General features: G+C 55.4%; 6 protein-coding genes across 6 annotated transcripts; 1 reads left to right on the forward strand and 5 right to left on the reverse strand.

Annotated features, from left to right (window-relative positions):
• Positions 1–233: 233 nt before the first annotated feature.
• On the forward strand, positions 234–1,175 carry WHR41_04044 (uncharacterized protein; the record flags this gene model as incomplete). The annotated part of the gene is made up of 1 exon (XM_069372650.1): positions 234–1,175. The coding sequence occupies one exon, from the start codon at positions 234–236 to the stop codon at positions 1,173–1,175; it is 942 nt and encodes a 313-aa protein (XP_069229954.1).
• On the reverse strand, positions 1,160–3,603 carry WHR41_04045 (uncharacterized protein). Its single transcript, XM_069372651.1, has 4 exons — positions 2,550–3,603; positions 2,478–2,495; positions 2,219–2,422; positions 1,160–2,165 (listed from the first exon to the last, which is right to left on the reverse strand). The coding sequence occupies exons 1-4, from the start codon at positions 3,406–3,408 to the stop codon at positions 1,309–1,311; spliced, it is 1,938 nt and encodes a 645-aa protein (XP_069229955.1). The 5' UTR covers positions 3,409–3,603; the 3' UTR covers positions 1,160–1,308.
• Positions 3,604–4,042: 439 nt separating this feature from the next.
• WHR41_04046 (uncharacterized protein) lies at positions 4,043–4,543 on the reverse strand (the record flags this gene model as incomplete). The annotated part of the gene is made up of 1 exon (XM_069372652.1): positions 4,043–4,543. The coding sequence occupies one exon, from the start codon at positions 4,541–4,543 to the stop codon at positions 4,043–4,045; it is 501 nt and encodes a 166-aa protein (XP_069229984.1).
• A 56-nt stretch (positions 4,544–4,599) lies between these two features.
• WHR41_04047 (uncharacterized protein) lies at positions 4,600–5,350 on the reverse strand (the record flags this gene model as incomplete). The annotated part of the gene is made up of 2 exons (XM_069372653.1): positions 4,600–4,789; positions 4,848–5,350. The coding sequence occupies 2 exons, from the start codon at positions 5,348–5,350 to the stop codon at positions 4,600–4,602; spliced, it is 693 nt and encodes a 230-aa protein (XP_069229985.1).
• Positions 5,351–6,378: 1,028 nt separating this feature from the next.
• WHR41_04048 (uncharacterized protein) lies at positions 6,379–8,482 on the reverse strand (the record flags this gene model as incomplete). Its single annotated transcript, XM_069372654.1, has 4 exons — positions 6,379–6,555; positions 6,607–8,001; positions 8,055–8,320; positions 8,380–8,482. The coding sequence occupies 4 exons, from the start codon at positions 8,480–8,482 to the stop codon at positions 6,379–6,381; spliced, it is 1,941 nt and encodes a 646-aa protein (XP_069229960.1).
• Positions 8,483–10,261: 1,779 nt separating this feature from the next.
• Positions 10,262–12,112, reverse strand: WHR41_04049 (uncharacterized protein; the record flags this gene model as incomplete). Its single annotated transcript, XM_069372655.1, has 3 exons — positions 11,558–12,112; positions 11,184–11,502; positions 10,262–11,113 (listed from the first exon to the last, which is right to left on the reverse strand). The coding sequence occupies exons 1-3, from the start codon at positions 11,935–11,937 to the stop codon at positions 10,262–10,264; spliced, it is 1,551 nt and encodes a 516-aa protein (XP_069229961.1). The 5' UTR covers positions 11,938–12,112.
• Positions 12,113–12,529: the final 417 nt, after the last annotated feature.

Below are 12,529 nucleotides of genomic sequence, written 5' to 3' on the forward strand. Positions count from 1 at the left end.
AGCTCCCCAACATCTCCTTCTTCGACGCCCTCCTTCCAGCATCTCTCTCCAGATCAAAGAAGAGCCAGGTAAGTCCAGCCATATCCCCTCACAGCACACAGCGCACATGCTCCGTCCGCTCCTGCCTCATCCGCCAAACCCTCCTTCCACGCGCACCTGCTCGCTTTGTCTCTTCCCTCCACTCCCCACCACCAAACCTCACACCCAAACCTCACATCCACCAACCGCCCACCATGCCTTTCTTCATCCAGCCATTCTTCCGCAAACCCTTCAAGCTCATCGCCCTCGACGCTGACACCAACCAGCCGCTCGACCCCCACGTCCGCCGCCGCACTCGCGTGACTTACTACGAGCTGCAAAACGGCAGCAACGGGAGCAAGAAACTGGTCGCGCACAAAGGCAGCTCGGAGGCCGGCGCTGCGAAGCAGGAGGCTGAGGTCAAGCCCGAGGAGGGCAAGCCTGGCGAAAACAAGACGGGTGGCGACAATGCTGAGGAGAAGAAGGCCGATGCACCGGCGGCGGAGAAGAAACCCGTCGCCGATGCCAATGCGGCTTGGACGCCGGAGGAGGATGCGAAGCTGAAGGCTTTGAAGGGGGAGGGGAAGACTTGGAGGCAGATTGGGGAGGAGATGGGGAGGGGGAAGGCGGCGTTGCAGGCGAGGTGGAAGGAGATTGGAGGCGCGGGTGGAAATGCTGGCGGGAATGATCAGGGGAAGAAGAACGACGGTGGCGCGAAGGGTGGGAGTGAGCAGGGGAAGAAAGACGAGGGTGGGATGGATGGAGAGGGGAAGAAGCCGGAGGGCAAGCAGGAGGGTCAGGGAAAGCAGGGGAAGAAGGGAAAGGGTGGCAAGGGTGAGGGCGGCAAGGGTGAGGGCGGCAATCAGGGAGTCGAGGCGAAGAAAGAGCAAAGTGTGGCGAAGGATGAGTCGCTCAAAGCTGCGGATGCGAACCAGGAGACTCGCTTTACGATGGGCGACTGGCTGGTTCTGCAGGAAGATGATCTGTTCTCTTTCGGCGAGTTGCAGTGTCTCAGCGAGCTGATCGCGAAAGACTGCGATCAGAGCTGGCAGCGCATCTCGGCCAACTTCTTCAACCTTACCGGGAGGAGAATCCACCCTAACGATGTGAGGGAGAAGTTTGAAAGCATGGCTCTGATGGCTGAGGGAAGAAAGTGAGAGTACCGTGGTTTGTAATCAGACAGCCGTTTGAATTCGACTGTATCGGCTAAAGCTATATGATCACTTCCTGGGCAGCGATGCCTGTCGCCTTGAACTTCGTATCCATGAACGTCATAAAACTGAGACCTCCTTACAAGATCGCGTACAAGCAAATGAGGAATCCCACAGCCACGGCGTTCGCGATCATAGGGGTCTGCGACGCCTCACCTTCGTAGATGGGAGGAGTGCAAGCGGTGTTGGGCGGGCAATCCTCAGGCTCAGGTACCTGAGGGCCGATGACGGTGCCATTTCCTCCGGTGGTGCTGTTACCTCCAGTCGTACCGTTGCCATTGGTCGTGCCATTGCCGCCGTAGATTGGGGGAGTGCAAGCAGTGTCAGGTGGGCAGTCCTCGGGTTCAGGAGTTTGAGGACCGCTGGCTGTACCGTTGCCAGGAGAGCCCGCGGAGCCGTCGACGATGGCGATACGTCCGTCGAGCTCGATGTTGATGGGCGTCTGGGACTGGATGTACTGCGTGAGGATCTCGTCCTGGGTGTCCAGCGTGATCACATTGTCGAAGGTCTCGGCGAAGAAGTTGTCGCCACCACCGGCGATGAAATCGAGGGTAACGACGTTGTACTCTGTCTCAAGATCGAGAGGTGAATCTCCGATGGTGACGCTAACGAGCTTGCTGCCGTTGTTGTTCTCAGGATTGTACTCGACCTTGATACCACGGCTGACCTGGAAGAAGCTGGTGACTTCTTCGCCGTTGAACTCATTGACGCCTGTCAGGATGCCCTCGAGCACACTCCACAGGTCCTCACCAGAGATCTGGATCTCGACCAAGGAGTTACCGAACGGGAAGGAGTTCAAGACATCACCGCGGGTGATATCGCCCTCCTCAATGGTCGCACGAATGCCTCCTGCGTTGATGAGCGCGAAATCTGCACTGTCGCTGTTGTTGAGGCGGTACTCAAGCATGGCGTCGGCCATGAAATCGCCGAGGGTGCCTATTTAGATCAGCATCCACGTCCATAGACCATCGGCAGCACTATAAACTTACATTCTTGCTCCTGGCAGGTTTCCTGGTCGAGAACGACCTCAGTAGAGCCAATAACCTCTGCTGCGTACTCTTCGAAGGGAATGCGCCACTCGTCAATCTGAGCTTGCAGGGTGGCGTTCTGCTCGGTCTCGTTGGTGAGATGGATGGGGCCACCGTGGTACTCCAAGATCTTGCCCTCAGCATCGTAGGTTACGTCAATGTATCCTAGAATTGAATGGTCAGTGCCTGAATCAGTTACTGCGTCGAGGTCTCGACCAACCTAGGTACTCTCCCCACCCTAAAACATGAGTTAGCAATTTTCTTTAGATATTTCAGCAAGACGGTAACCCACGGTATGCAGTGACAACGAAGACTTCCTCGTCGTCCATGTTCCTGACGATAGTCGGGTAAGGACCCTCTTCATCCTCACCAGTACCAAGAGGCGTGTGAGAATGGCCACCCATGATCAAGTACAAGCCCGTGGTGCTCTGAGCCAGCTCCTGGTCCTCTTCGTACCCAATGTGAGTGAGAGCAGCAATGCGAGTGATGTTTGTCGTCTCTCTGATCTCATCAATGGCATTCTGGACGGCCTCGACGACATCAGAGAAGGTGGTTCCCTCCCCAGGGCTGGAGATGCCGGGTGTCGTCGGGGTCGTGACGCCGATGACAGCCAGCTCGAATTCTTCGTAGATGTGGTATGGCTGGATCGTGCGGTTGAGAGCCGGGTTGTCGGACTTGACGTTGGCGGAGATGATGGGGAAGGTGAGGTTCTCGAGGAACTCGCCGAGCATGTCGTCGCCGCCGTCGAATTCGTGGTTGCCGAGTGTCATGCCGTCGAAGCCCAGCTGGTTGAGGGTCTCTGCGATCTTCTCGCCGCCATAGTAGGAGTAGAAGAGAGTTCCTTGAAACTCGTCGCCGGCGTTAAGGAAGAGCGAGGAGTTGAGGGTGGGCCTGATCTCGTTGATCACGGTCGAAACTCGCGCGTAGCCGCCATAACAGCCACGCGACGGATCCTCGCAGTCGGTACCGGAGCTCCGGAATTCGTCCAAATGGGCGTGGACATCGTTGATGTGGAAAAAGCTCTGGTTCCAGTTGCCGTCCGCGTCGATGTAACGCTTGTTCAATTGCCGCTCGCTGTACAGAACGTCTTCAGCAAGCGCAGCGGATGCGATTGCTGACACTGCTAGGAAATTCTTCCAGCTGGCACCCATCTTGACAATTGATACACCTGAGACCCTTGCTTGAGTAGCGAAGTCGCACAACGCTCTTGCAGGGCGGTCTTTCTATTTCACATCACGGCCAGCCTTCTGATCGCCCAGAGGGCTTGATACCAGAACCGGGCACGACGCCCTCGGCAGCAGCGGTACCTTCCTTTCGCAGCAGCATCTCCCGGGCTAAGCAAATCCGCGTGTTCTTGGCCTGAGGCCAGCAGCGAGTCCTGGATCGGCGACGTGCTGCATGGAGGCGGCTGGAGGTCTGGGCATCAATGAAGCGGCTTGGCGCATGTGCCGCTAGTCTTCACGCCTCTTCCTCCACGATAAGCACGTGTCTGCTCGTTTGGACCGTTGATCATCCGGAGTGCTGGGCGGCTCTTGGTTGAAGAAGGCTGCGTTTCTGATCTTTGCTAACCCAAGGGACTTTGAGAGCCTAGAGGAATCCATCATGGTTTTCCAAGACTGTGGCTTCACGATCTCTATGGACAACGGTGGCTGCGTGCTGCTACTTTGTGAGCCAGCGTTGATTCACGGCTTAATGCCACTGAAGAGTACTAGTTGAGATACTGTAAAGTATGCCCTAAGAACGACCGGTAGCAATATCACTTATCAATCCTGCATCACTCTGGGCTCATCGGCGACGTCCATATTCCGTACCATTCCCCCCTCCACCAGCACTACACTGCCCCAGCGTCGGCATCTTCGGCTCGATATCAACAGTCGTGACCTGCACACTATTATCCGCGCCGCCCAACCGGCCACCTCCGATGATCATGATAGTCGCCGGGTCGTCCGGCATAACCATCAACGCCCGCGTATAGCTCGCGCCCGCCGGCGTCTCCAGCACCGTCCAGGCGCCGGCACCAAGATTGTGATTTAGGAACAGCTCCCTGTTATTGCCGTCGGAAACCACGATCGTGCCCAGAGGCCCGCCAGCCGGCGTCCAGACATTGTACGGCGAACCGACTGTAATCGTTCCGTCAGTTGCGACGAGAGCATGGTCGGGTTTGGAGCCGAACGTGCGCGGGTCGCGCGAGATGCGATAGTAGACTGCGAAGTCTGCCTCTTCGGCGCCGTAGAATTCGAAGGTCATGATCCAGTTGCCGAAGGGCAGCTCGCTGACGGTGGGCATGCCGGGGCGCCAGGTGGCGTTTGCGTAGACGATGTCGTCGACGATCGGGCCCCAGGTTAGAGGTCTGTTGTGGTCTGGTGCACCATTTTCTGCCCGAGGGTGTTGTTGGGGTCGCGCTGGTCGGAGTAGTAGAGGATGAGTTCGCCGTTGTAGGTGAGCATGAAGGGCTCCCAGACTGGTTCGTACTGGTTCTCTGGGAGGGCGACGCCGCCTCGGGCCACAGAGGAGACAAATTCCCAGGTGTAGCTAGAAGAAGCTGGTTATTGACGAATCATTCTGAAGTCGAGGCTAAGCGAAGACTTACCCTTTGTCAGTAGAAGCATAGACATCAATCTTAGTTTCCCTCAGATCAGCCGGAATACTGTTGGCTGCCACGAGGAGTGTTCCAGCAGGATAGCTCCCAATATCCTCGGTCATCTCATAGAGATCAGGCTGATAGCGAAGCCCCCAGCCATTTTGGGCATCATACACTCGCGATCTCTCCGACCACGTCTCGCCCAAATCGGTCGACTCCCAAATAGGAATGTACGGATTCAGAGGGCAATTGTCCGGGCAAGGCGCCGTGTTATTCTCCGTTGGCAGGTAGTTCTCCCATGTGGCTAGGAGTGTGCTACTGCCGTCACAGTCAAGTTTTCTGACACGGGCATATAGAGTGCGAGGGACTGTGTAGTTCTCCGGTGGGTCGAAGACGGTGACGTTCGTCAGCAGCTGTCTGGTAGAGCCGCCTGCCTGGGCTGTCACCAATGGCAGGATGAGGCTGCATAGAGTGCCAACTTTGACAAGAGAGTGTAGCATCTGCGCAATCATGAGTCCAAGGATGAGCGAGCTCAAGGCGCCTTCGCGGTCTCGAAGACCAATGGCTGGTCTTTGTACCATCGCCCCTTCCCCTCACCTCGAACGCCTACGCCTGTACCCATGACGCGATGGAAGAATCAATCGCGGTAGCCGGTTCGAGATGCACCGAGAGTCTTGGTATGTCAACAAGGGCCCATGCATGAGGGGAACGTGTATGCGCAAGTGCAATGGCCTGCCAAGGACCTTATGCCTCATCCCCTCAAGAGTGAAACCAGGGTCGGATACTGTATTGGGGCATGGACAATTCTAATCCTGTACACCTTAAGAATCCTAATATGACTAATTTTCCGACCCGGTAGCGGCTGGCTTGAGCGGTTCTGCAATTGGTAGTTCTGTTTGCTCTCTACATTGCTTGAGTTGGCTGTATTTGTTCGCAGGTGCGTGTCGAGAACTTTCATCTGAAGCCTGAGGATTGTTAATGTATTATATTATTTGTGTTTTTGCCACTCATTCAAGAACAAGCCAATTACAAAGCGCTCTTGGTCTAGTGGCTATGATTGCCGCCTTCCAAACCCCTGTTTGATAGCGGCAGAGCGGGGTTCAATTCCCCGAGGGCGCATCTTTTGTTTTCTCGCACGGAAACTCGACTTTTTGAGAGCTTTGCGCAAAGCAGATGCCTGCCATCTTCGCAAGAGAGACTCTGAGGCTGGTGGTAGTTGAGTCTGCCAATAAGAGAGGCAATTACTTTGCAATTGAGCCTTTGACGCTGATACATGCCTTAATCGACGACGAGCAAACTCCTAGTCGAGATGTGTTCCTGGAGCCGATCTTGCAGGCTCTTAGGGGCGCCGGAGAAAGGCTTCTCTCCCAGTCATCAGACCTCGCCACCAGGGATGAGAAACTACAACGAGATGGTACGAAAATCGAAGAATGTCGCCTCGACAGAAATAGTTCTAAGAAGTAGAATAGAATACAACTTTTGATCTATGAGAAATGATGTTTACGAAATTGACTACGAAATGCGCCATCAGACAGGCTCACTAGAGCCCATCGTCGATCTGGTCGACAACATTACGGTTCGACCACGCGTCCCAGTCGTCGCAGGTCTGCTGCATGATATCCGGGATCTTCATCTCGTTCTCCAGCGCGTCGGGGTTCTCCAGGACGGTCCAGACGAAGCCGGCGCTCAGGTGCCATGCGATGTGGCAGTGGAGAGGCTGCGGAAGAGTCAGTAATGGTCTAGGTGTGAAAGAGGTTGCAAAACTTACCCAAACACCAGGGTTGTCCTGCGTCCACTGGAGGACGATGAACGAACCCGGCGCCACGTTCTGCACGTCGCGACGCTGCGGGTTCTCCGGGTTGGTGATGGTGCCGTCCCAGCAGGAGCCGTAGTTGTCCATCGTCTCGCCGGCCATGCCGGGCCAAGAGCCGATGTCGCGCTTGTTGAAGCCGTTGATGTTGCTGGTGAGGTTGCTGGTCTGGTTGCCGCCGAAGATGGTGTCGTTGTTGGTGCAGGGGCCCTGGGCCAGGACCTGGATGTTGTGCCCGTGCATGTGCATGGGGTGGTACTGGTTACCGGGGTTCTCGATGATGAAGCGCAGGGTCTTGTTGGTGCCGTAGTTGTGCACGTTCTCGATCTCGGGGTAGTCGTTGTCGCCCTGGTTGGCGCGGAGGAGGATCGGGTCGTTGTAGTTGACGCGGAAGGTGCGGTTGGCCTGGTACCAGACGAGGTGAGTGCCGTTCGATCGCAGCTCGATAGGCAGTATCTCGGTCACGCTAGGGTCCTCGGCCTTCATGGGGTAGTAGGGCTTTGTCAAGCTGAGGTCGTCGTTGCTACAGTCGTTGTTGTAGGCGTTGGGTCCGGCAGACGAGACTGGAAGCTCAGATCGATCCGCGTCCTCGTAGTAGATTGCGGCTAAGACTTCCTCGTTGCCATTGCTCAAAGCGCAGTCGGCTGGCCTGTACGCGCGCATGTAGACGGCATCAGTCGAGTCGCCAGTAGCTTTAACGACGACATCGCTGCGCTGTCCAACACCGAGAGTGATGACATCCGTCTCGTACGGCTCGATCTCGACGAAGTCATTAGCAATGACACTGAACTTGTGGTTGTCGATGGTGATCTTCTGGACAGCGACAGACGACGGGTTGATCAAGCGAAGGCGATGAGTCTGGCCAGAGGTGAAGTTGAATGTCGACATCAACGGGTCTTCCTCACAGGGGAGGTCAGTGTCGTCGCAGGAGTAGGTTCCCTTGCCGTTGATCGTGTTCGAGTCAGCCCTGGGGACGATGGCGTTGGGGATAGGCTGGAAAAGTCCGTCAATCTGGTCTTTGTAGTTCTGGTGGTACCAGTCCATGACCATCACAGGGCCAAGGTCGACATCATAATCCATGTTCTTGGGTCCGTATACAACAATGGGGCCAACCATTCCACTACCATATTGAGCCGAGTAGTGGGAGTGGTACCAAGTCGAGCCATACAGCGACGCGCGGAAGCGGTAGGTGAACTCGCCCTCTGGCGCAATGGGGCATTGTCCGTATCCAGGAACGCCGTCCATGTACTGTGTGTTCTTCTGAAGGAAACCATGCCAATGAATCGATGTGCCCTCTTCGAGATCCGTGAGGTTGTTCCTGAGCTTCACTTCAATCCAATCTCCCCAGTTCGCCTACTCTTGATCAGCATCGTTGCCACCGAAATGTGCCAATTACTTTGCCGTACCTCGATAGTAGGACCAGGGAACTGGCCGTTGACAAGCACACAGTCGATGGTAACGCCATCAGGAGCACATGGTGCCGACGAAACAGTCCAATCGTAATGTCTCGTCACTCCAGTGTTGGGGATTGCATCCATGTCATAGTAGTTTGTGTTCTTCGAGGTTCTGTCGCTCCAAGGAAAGCCATTGGGCAGCGGGTTATCCTTCAAGAATGACGGAAGGAGTTTCGCGCTATTTGTGCCCAATGGCGATAGATTAAGTTTCGAGAGGCCTATGTTCACTGTTAGTCTGCAAAAGAAAACAGATTCTTGTGCGAGCAAGGGACTATACCATCGTTCAGTCCAGACGTAACATCCTTGAGGGTGTTGTCGAGCCCAGACAGCAGTCCTCGCTCTGCGAGTGCCGCAGTTGCAAGCTTTGTGAACGCGGGCATCTCAGTGCTGGAACGACTGAGAAGGAGCAAGAATGCACCGCGAATACAGTTTGTGGTAATGAACGGTTTCTTCAAGAAGCTGCGTGGCAAAGAAAACAAGGCAGGATCGTCGCTAAATACATACTCTCGGGCAATTGATTGATCGTTGAAGCTAGCGCAGGTAAAGATGGATCTCCGTGTGCTAATCAAGCGCATCGACCAACACGGCTGTGACGATAGATAGGGCCTCCACGATCCATATTCGGAGTTTCAGACTTGAGCCCTAAGCTTCTGTCAGTAGTAACTGTATGTCGGCAGTCCAATGGACGAGGGTCTGTGATCCAGTCGCCCGTGAGAGCTTTCGTAAGACGCATGAGCAATGAGTAGATTGATATCTTTCAAGACCAGTATGATCTGGAATACCAATCTTGTTTCTCACACCGTTTCCCGCCCATCCAAAACGGCCAACGGAATGCGCCTGCCGAAGGTGACGACTACATCGAACCAGCGGATCTTTGCCTGGTCTATCGGGACCGAACCCCGATCGACTAGATGGACGCACGGCAGGATCTACGGTGATGCAGTAGTGTCCCGTCGTGTCCGTGCTGTCGGTGGTAGTGTGTGACAAGCCCCATATTATCTGTGGGCCAAGGCAGTTTGGAAACCGCGACCACGTTGATCAACACAAACAGTCTTAACGGCTGACAGTCTTCCATGTGTTGAGTAATACACAATGACGAACCTAGAGTGGTAGCTGCATTTTTCCGTCAGACACCTTACATCAATGGTCTGCGCTCGCACAGGCATGACTGCGATTTCCCACTCACTATCGTGATAAATACGATCTCGGGCTTGACCCCGACTCATCAGCCGCTTGATGTAGACGATCGTCATAGACGCGCGGGAAGCAGACATGCGCTGCGAACTTTGGGATTAGCCCGTTTCGCGAGATTACTGTTCTCGGAACAAAGATGCCATGCGCCCACCCGGAGTGTTTCGAAGACGCCCACGGAAAGCTTTATTTGTCGTAGCTAAGGCTTATCTCATCGCGATCTGGCGCGGCCGACGGCACATGCAAGCCGGCCGTGATTTCCATGTGAGCTGGGCACCTTTGCCATGTAGATGAGCCCTGCGTCGGAATGATGGTCGGCCAAAGGCTGATGACGCTAGCGGTTTGGCGACGCAGCAAGACTGTTTTCGATGGTATCAGGTGAATTTGTCACCGGGCACTGCTCGCGAGTCTGAGCGCAACGCTTCAGCTTCCACTTCAACTTCGAAGTCCAGCTTGCTGCTCTTCACCTAATGGTAAGAACATTGAGGAAACCAGTCAGGCAGACTTCACCTTATCCTGCTATATAGCAGGCCGTTTTCAAGACGTCAATCGACCTCCTTTATGACTACCCTAACCCTAACCCTATTGAATGCCCTAGAATTTTACTCGAAGAGTTCGTCGCTAGGTCAATCGCGCCGTTCGCATGACTGTTCGTAGTCTACAGGTTTTGTAAACTATGGACTGATTGAAAAAGCCTGGAATTCAAAGTATCTTCGTGTGTGGCTATTCTGTTGCATCTGATCGTTGAACAGTTGGCGACGTGTTGGAGTCAGGAACTTTACATTGCTTCTCACGGATTATTACTTTCACTCCAAGTCAGGAATTGTTTTGGATTGCAGCAGTGACTGCTTCATTTGGATTGAGCTGACTTGCTGGTGCCCATGCAGCATCGTATCCTGTTTAGCGCGATATTTGACGATCCACCATCTAACTCCATTCTCCCCGCCTCCTCATTACCTCTCGCTCACCTACGTGACATACGGCTGATAGACCGTCCCCTCCAGAAGCGCCTTTTCATAAAGCCTCCTATTCAGCCGCTTCATATGAAACTTCAGCGTCAACGCCGCCGTCACCGCAACAGCCGCACACACCATCATCAAGATAAACGCCAGCTGGTACCGCGGCTCGTCCCTGTCGCGAAAGAAGTACGGCGCGATCACGTTGCCCACCTGGCCCAGCACGTTGCACAGCGCGACGGAGACGGCGCGGTTCTCCGGCGTGCGGCCCATCGTGCTCGACACCCAGGTGCTGATGAGCGGGTTGGCGGTGTACATGCCGCCGACGTAGACGAAGGCGGCGCCGTAGCGGGCGCCGCCGTCCAGCGTCGCGAGGCAGACGACGTAGCCCGCGCAGCCGACGGCGATCGGGCCCGCGAAGTGGTACCCGCGCTCGCCGGTGCGGTCGGAGTGCCAGGCGTTGAGCAGCGAGCCGAGCGCGGCGAAGATGTACGGCGGGCAGGTGAGCAGCAGGCTGACGACGTCGCTGTAGCCGAAGCCGCGCACGATGGACGGGAAGAAGTTGCTGAAGCCGTAGGCGGCGGAGATGCCGATGTTGAGCGTGACCAGCAGCACCATCTTCCAGTCGAAGAGGGCCATCTTGAGGCCTGCCCAGACGCCGGTTGTGGCGGCGGAGGTCGAGACGCGGTCTGCGACGATGCGGGCGGAGGCGATGCGCCGCATGTCGGAGGTCATCGTCCACATTGCGCTACCGGATTGGGAGTGTGGGTAGTCTGGGAGGAGGAAGAGGGAGATGAGGGCCAGTCCCGTGCCGCAGACGGCGAGGACGATGAATAGCCATTTCCAGCCGGCGATGCCGTAACTCTGAGCCATGCCGTTAGTATTGGGAAGCTGTGTCGCGGGGCTCTTGGACTCTCCAAGGCAAGATACTCACCTGATCAAGTGTGCCGAAGACTGCGGCGGCGATCAGCCCTGCCGTGCAGTAAGCCAGCGTCTGACCAGTGAAGAGAATAGCAACGCGCATCGCCATTTCTTTGCGTGTGTACCAGCAACTCATCAGGTAGACTGCACCTGGCAAAAGAGGGGCTTCAACGACACCCAAAAAGAATCGCACAAGGACGAGGCCCGTGAAGTTTGTCGTCCCGCACATGGACACTGACACGCCCGACCAGACGATCGCCATGAGGCAAAGGTAAAGACTAGGTCGGAGATATCCAATGATCATGTTGGAGGGGATTTGACCGAGAACGTAGCTGTGATGCGAACTCCGTTAGCATCACCGACGATGACAGACGTCAATCAACATACCCCAGGGACAAGATCATAACCGCAGTCTGGAAGTGATCGTCCTCCAGACCCAAGTCTTCTTCGAAGGTGTTGAGCCGAGCTTGCGCAATAGATGCGCGATCCAGATAATTGAAAAGGTACAAAGACCACAGGCAGGGCATGAGTGTCATGTCAAGGCGTCTGACGATCTTCTTCTCCAAAGCACGCCATTCGGGAATCCCCAGGGCGTCAATCTGATCTTCAGGCGACGGGACGAAGTCGGCTTGCTTTTCGAAGACTTCCGCATCGGCGACGGCGTCTGTATTGTCTTTCAGGTTCTGCGCGGGAGTCTCTGCGGACATTCTTGCAGGTGGGTTGTTGTCTTCGACATCTTGCGGGGTGACCTTATCGCTGCCGACCATATTGTTGAGCAATGCAGTGGCTGCGTGTGGCGGATTGAACTGAAAAGTCGAGGGCGACCTGTTCCTTCGTTGCCAGGTGACATACCGAAGAAGACGACTTTATATTGCACTTGGTAATTCCAGAGGACGTTCCCATTTGCGTGTGGCATGTTGATAACTTTCCGTGGGCCAGTAGTTCCACGGAAACCCAGTCAGGCACGCTCACAGGCAGTGACCAATAGTCTGAGGCTGGTCGCTCTAGTTCGCATGCGACTTCACTCACTTGGCCAACTCAGAGACCTCAAGCCCGCGGCTAGAAGACTCGGACAAAGAGAATAGCCTATGCAACCATGCCGCTTCCCCTCAAGACCCGCCCTCCAAGGCCAAGCGTCTCCGCATTGTTGATCCCACAACCGTGCTCTCCAGGCGGGGCCCCAGAACCAAATGTCCAATTCGCATGGGGGTGGGACCTCGAAATGCTTCCAAATCTTGGACTTACGTGTCCCAAGATCTTGGAGATTCACATCGCGTCGGATCCCGAGCAGATCATTGCCGTGTACTGCCGATCGAACAAAGCCTTCGGACGAATGTAGTACGAAGCCCAGCGCACCAG

The sequence above is a fragment of the Cladosporium halotolerans genome (assembly GCF_011745625.1).
Source record: "Cladosporium halotolerans strain TM138-S3 chromosome Unknown Sca12, whole genome shotgun sequence".
Classification (NCBI taxonomy): Eukaryota; Fungi; Ascomycota; class Dothideomycetes; order Cladosporiales; family Cladosporiaceae; genus Cladosporium; species Cladosporium halotolerans.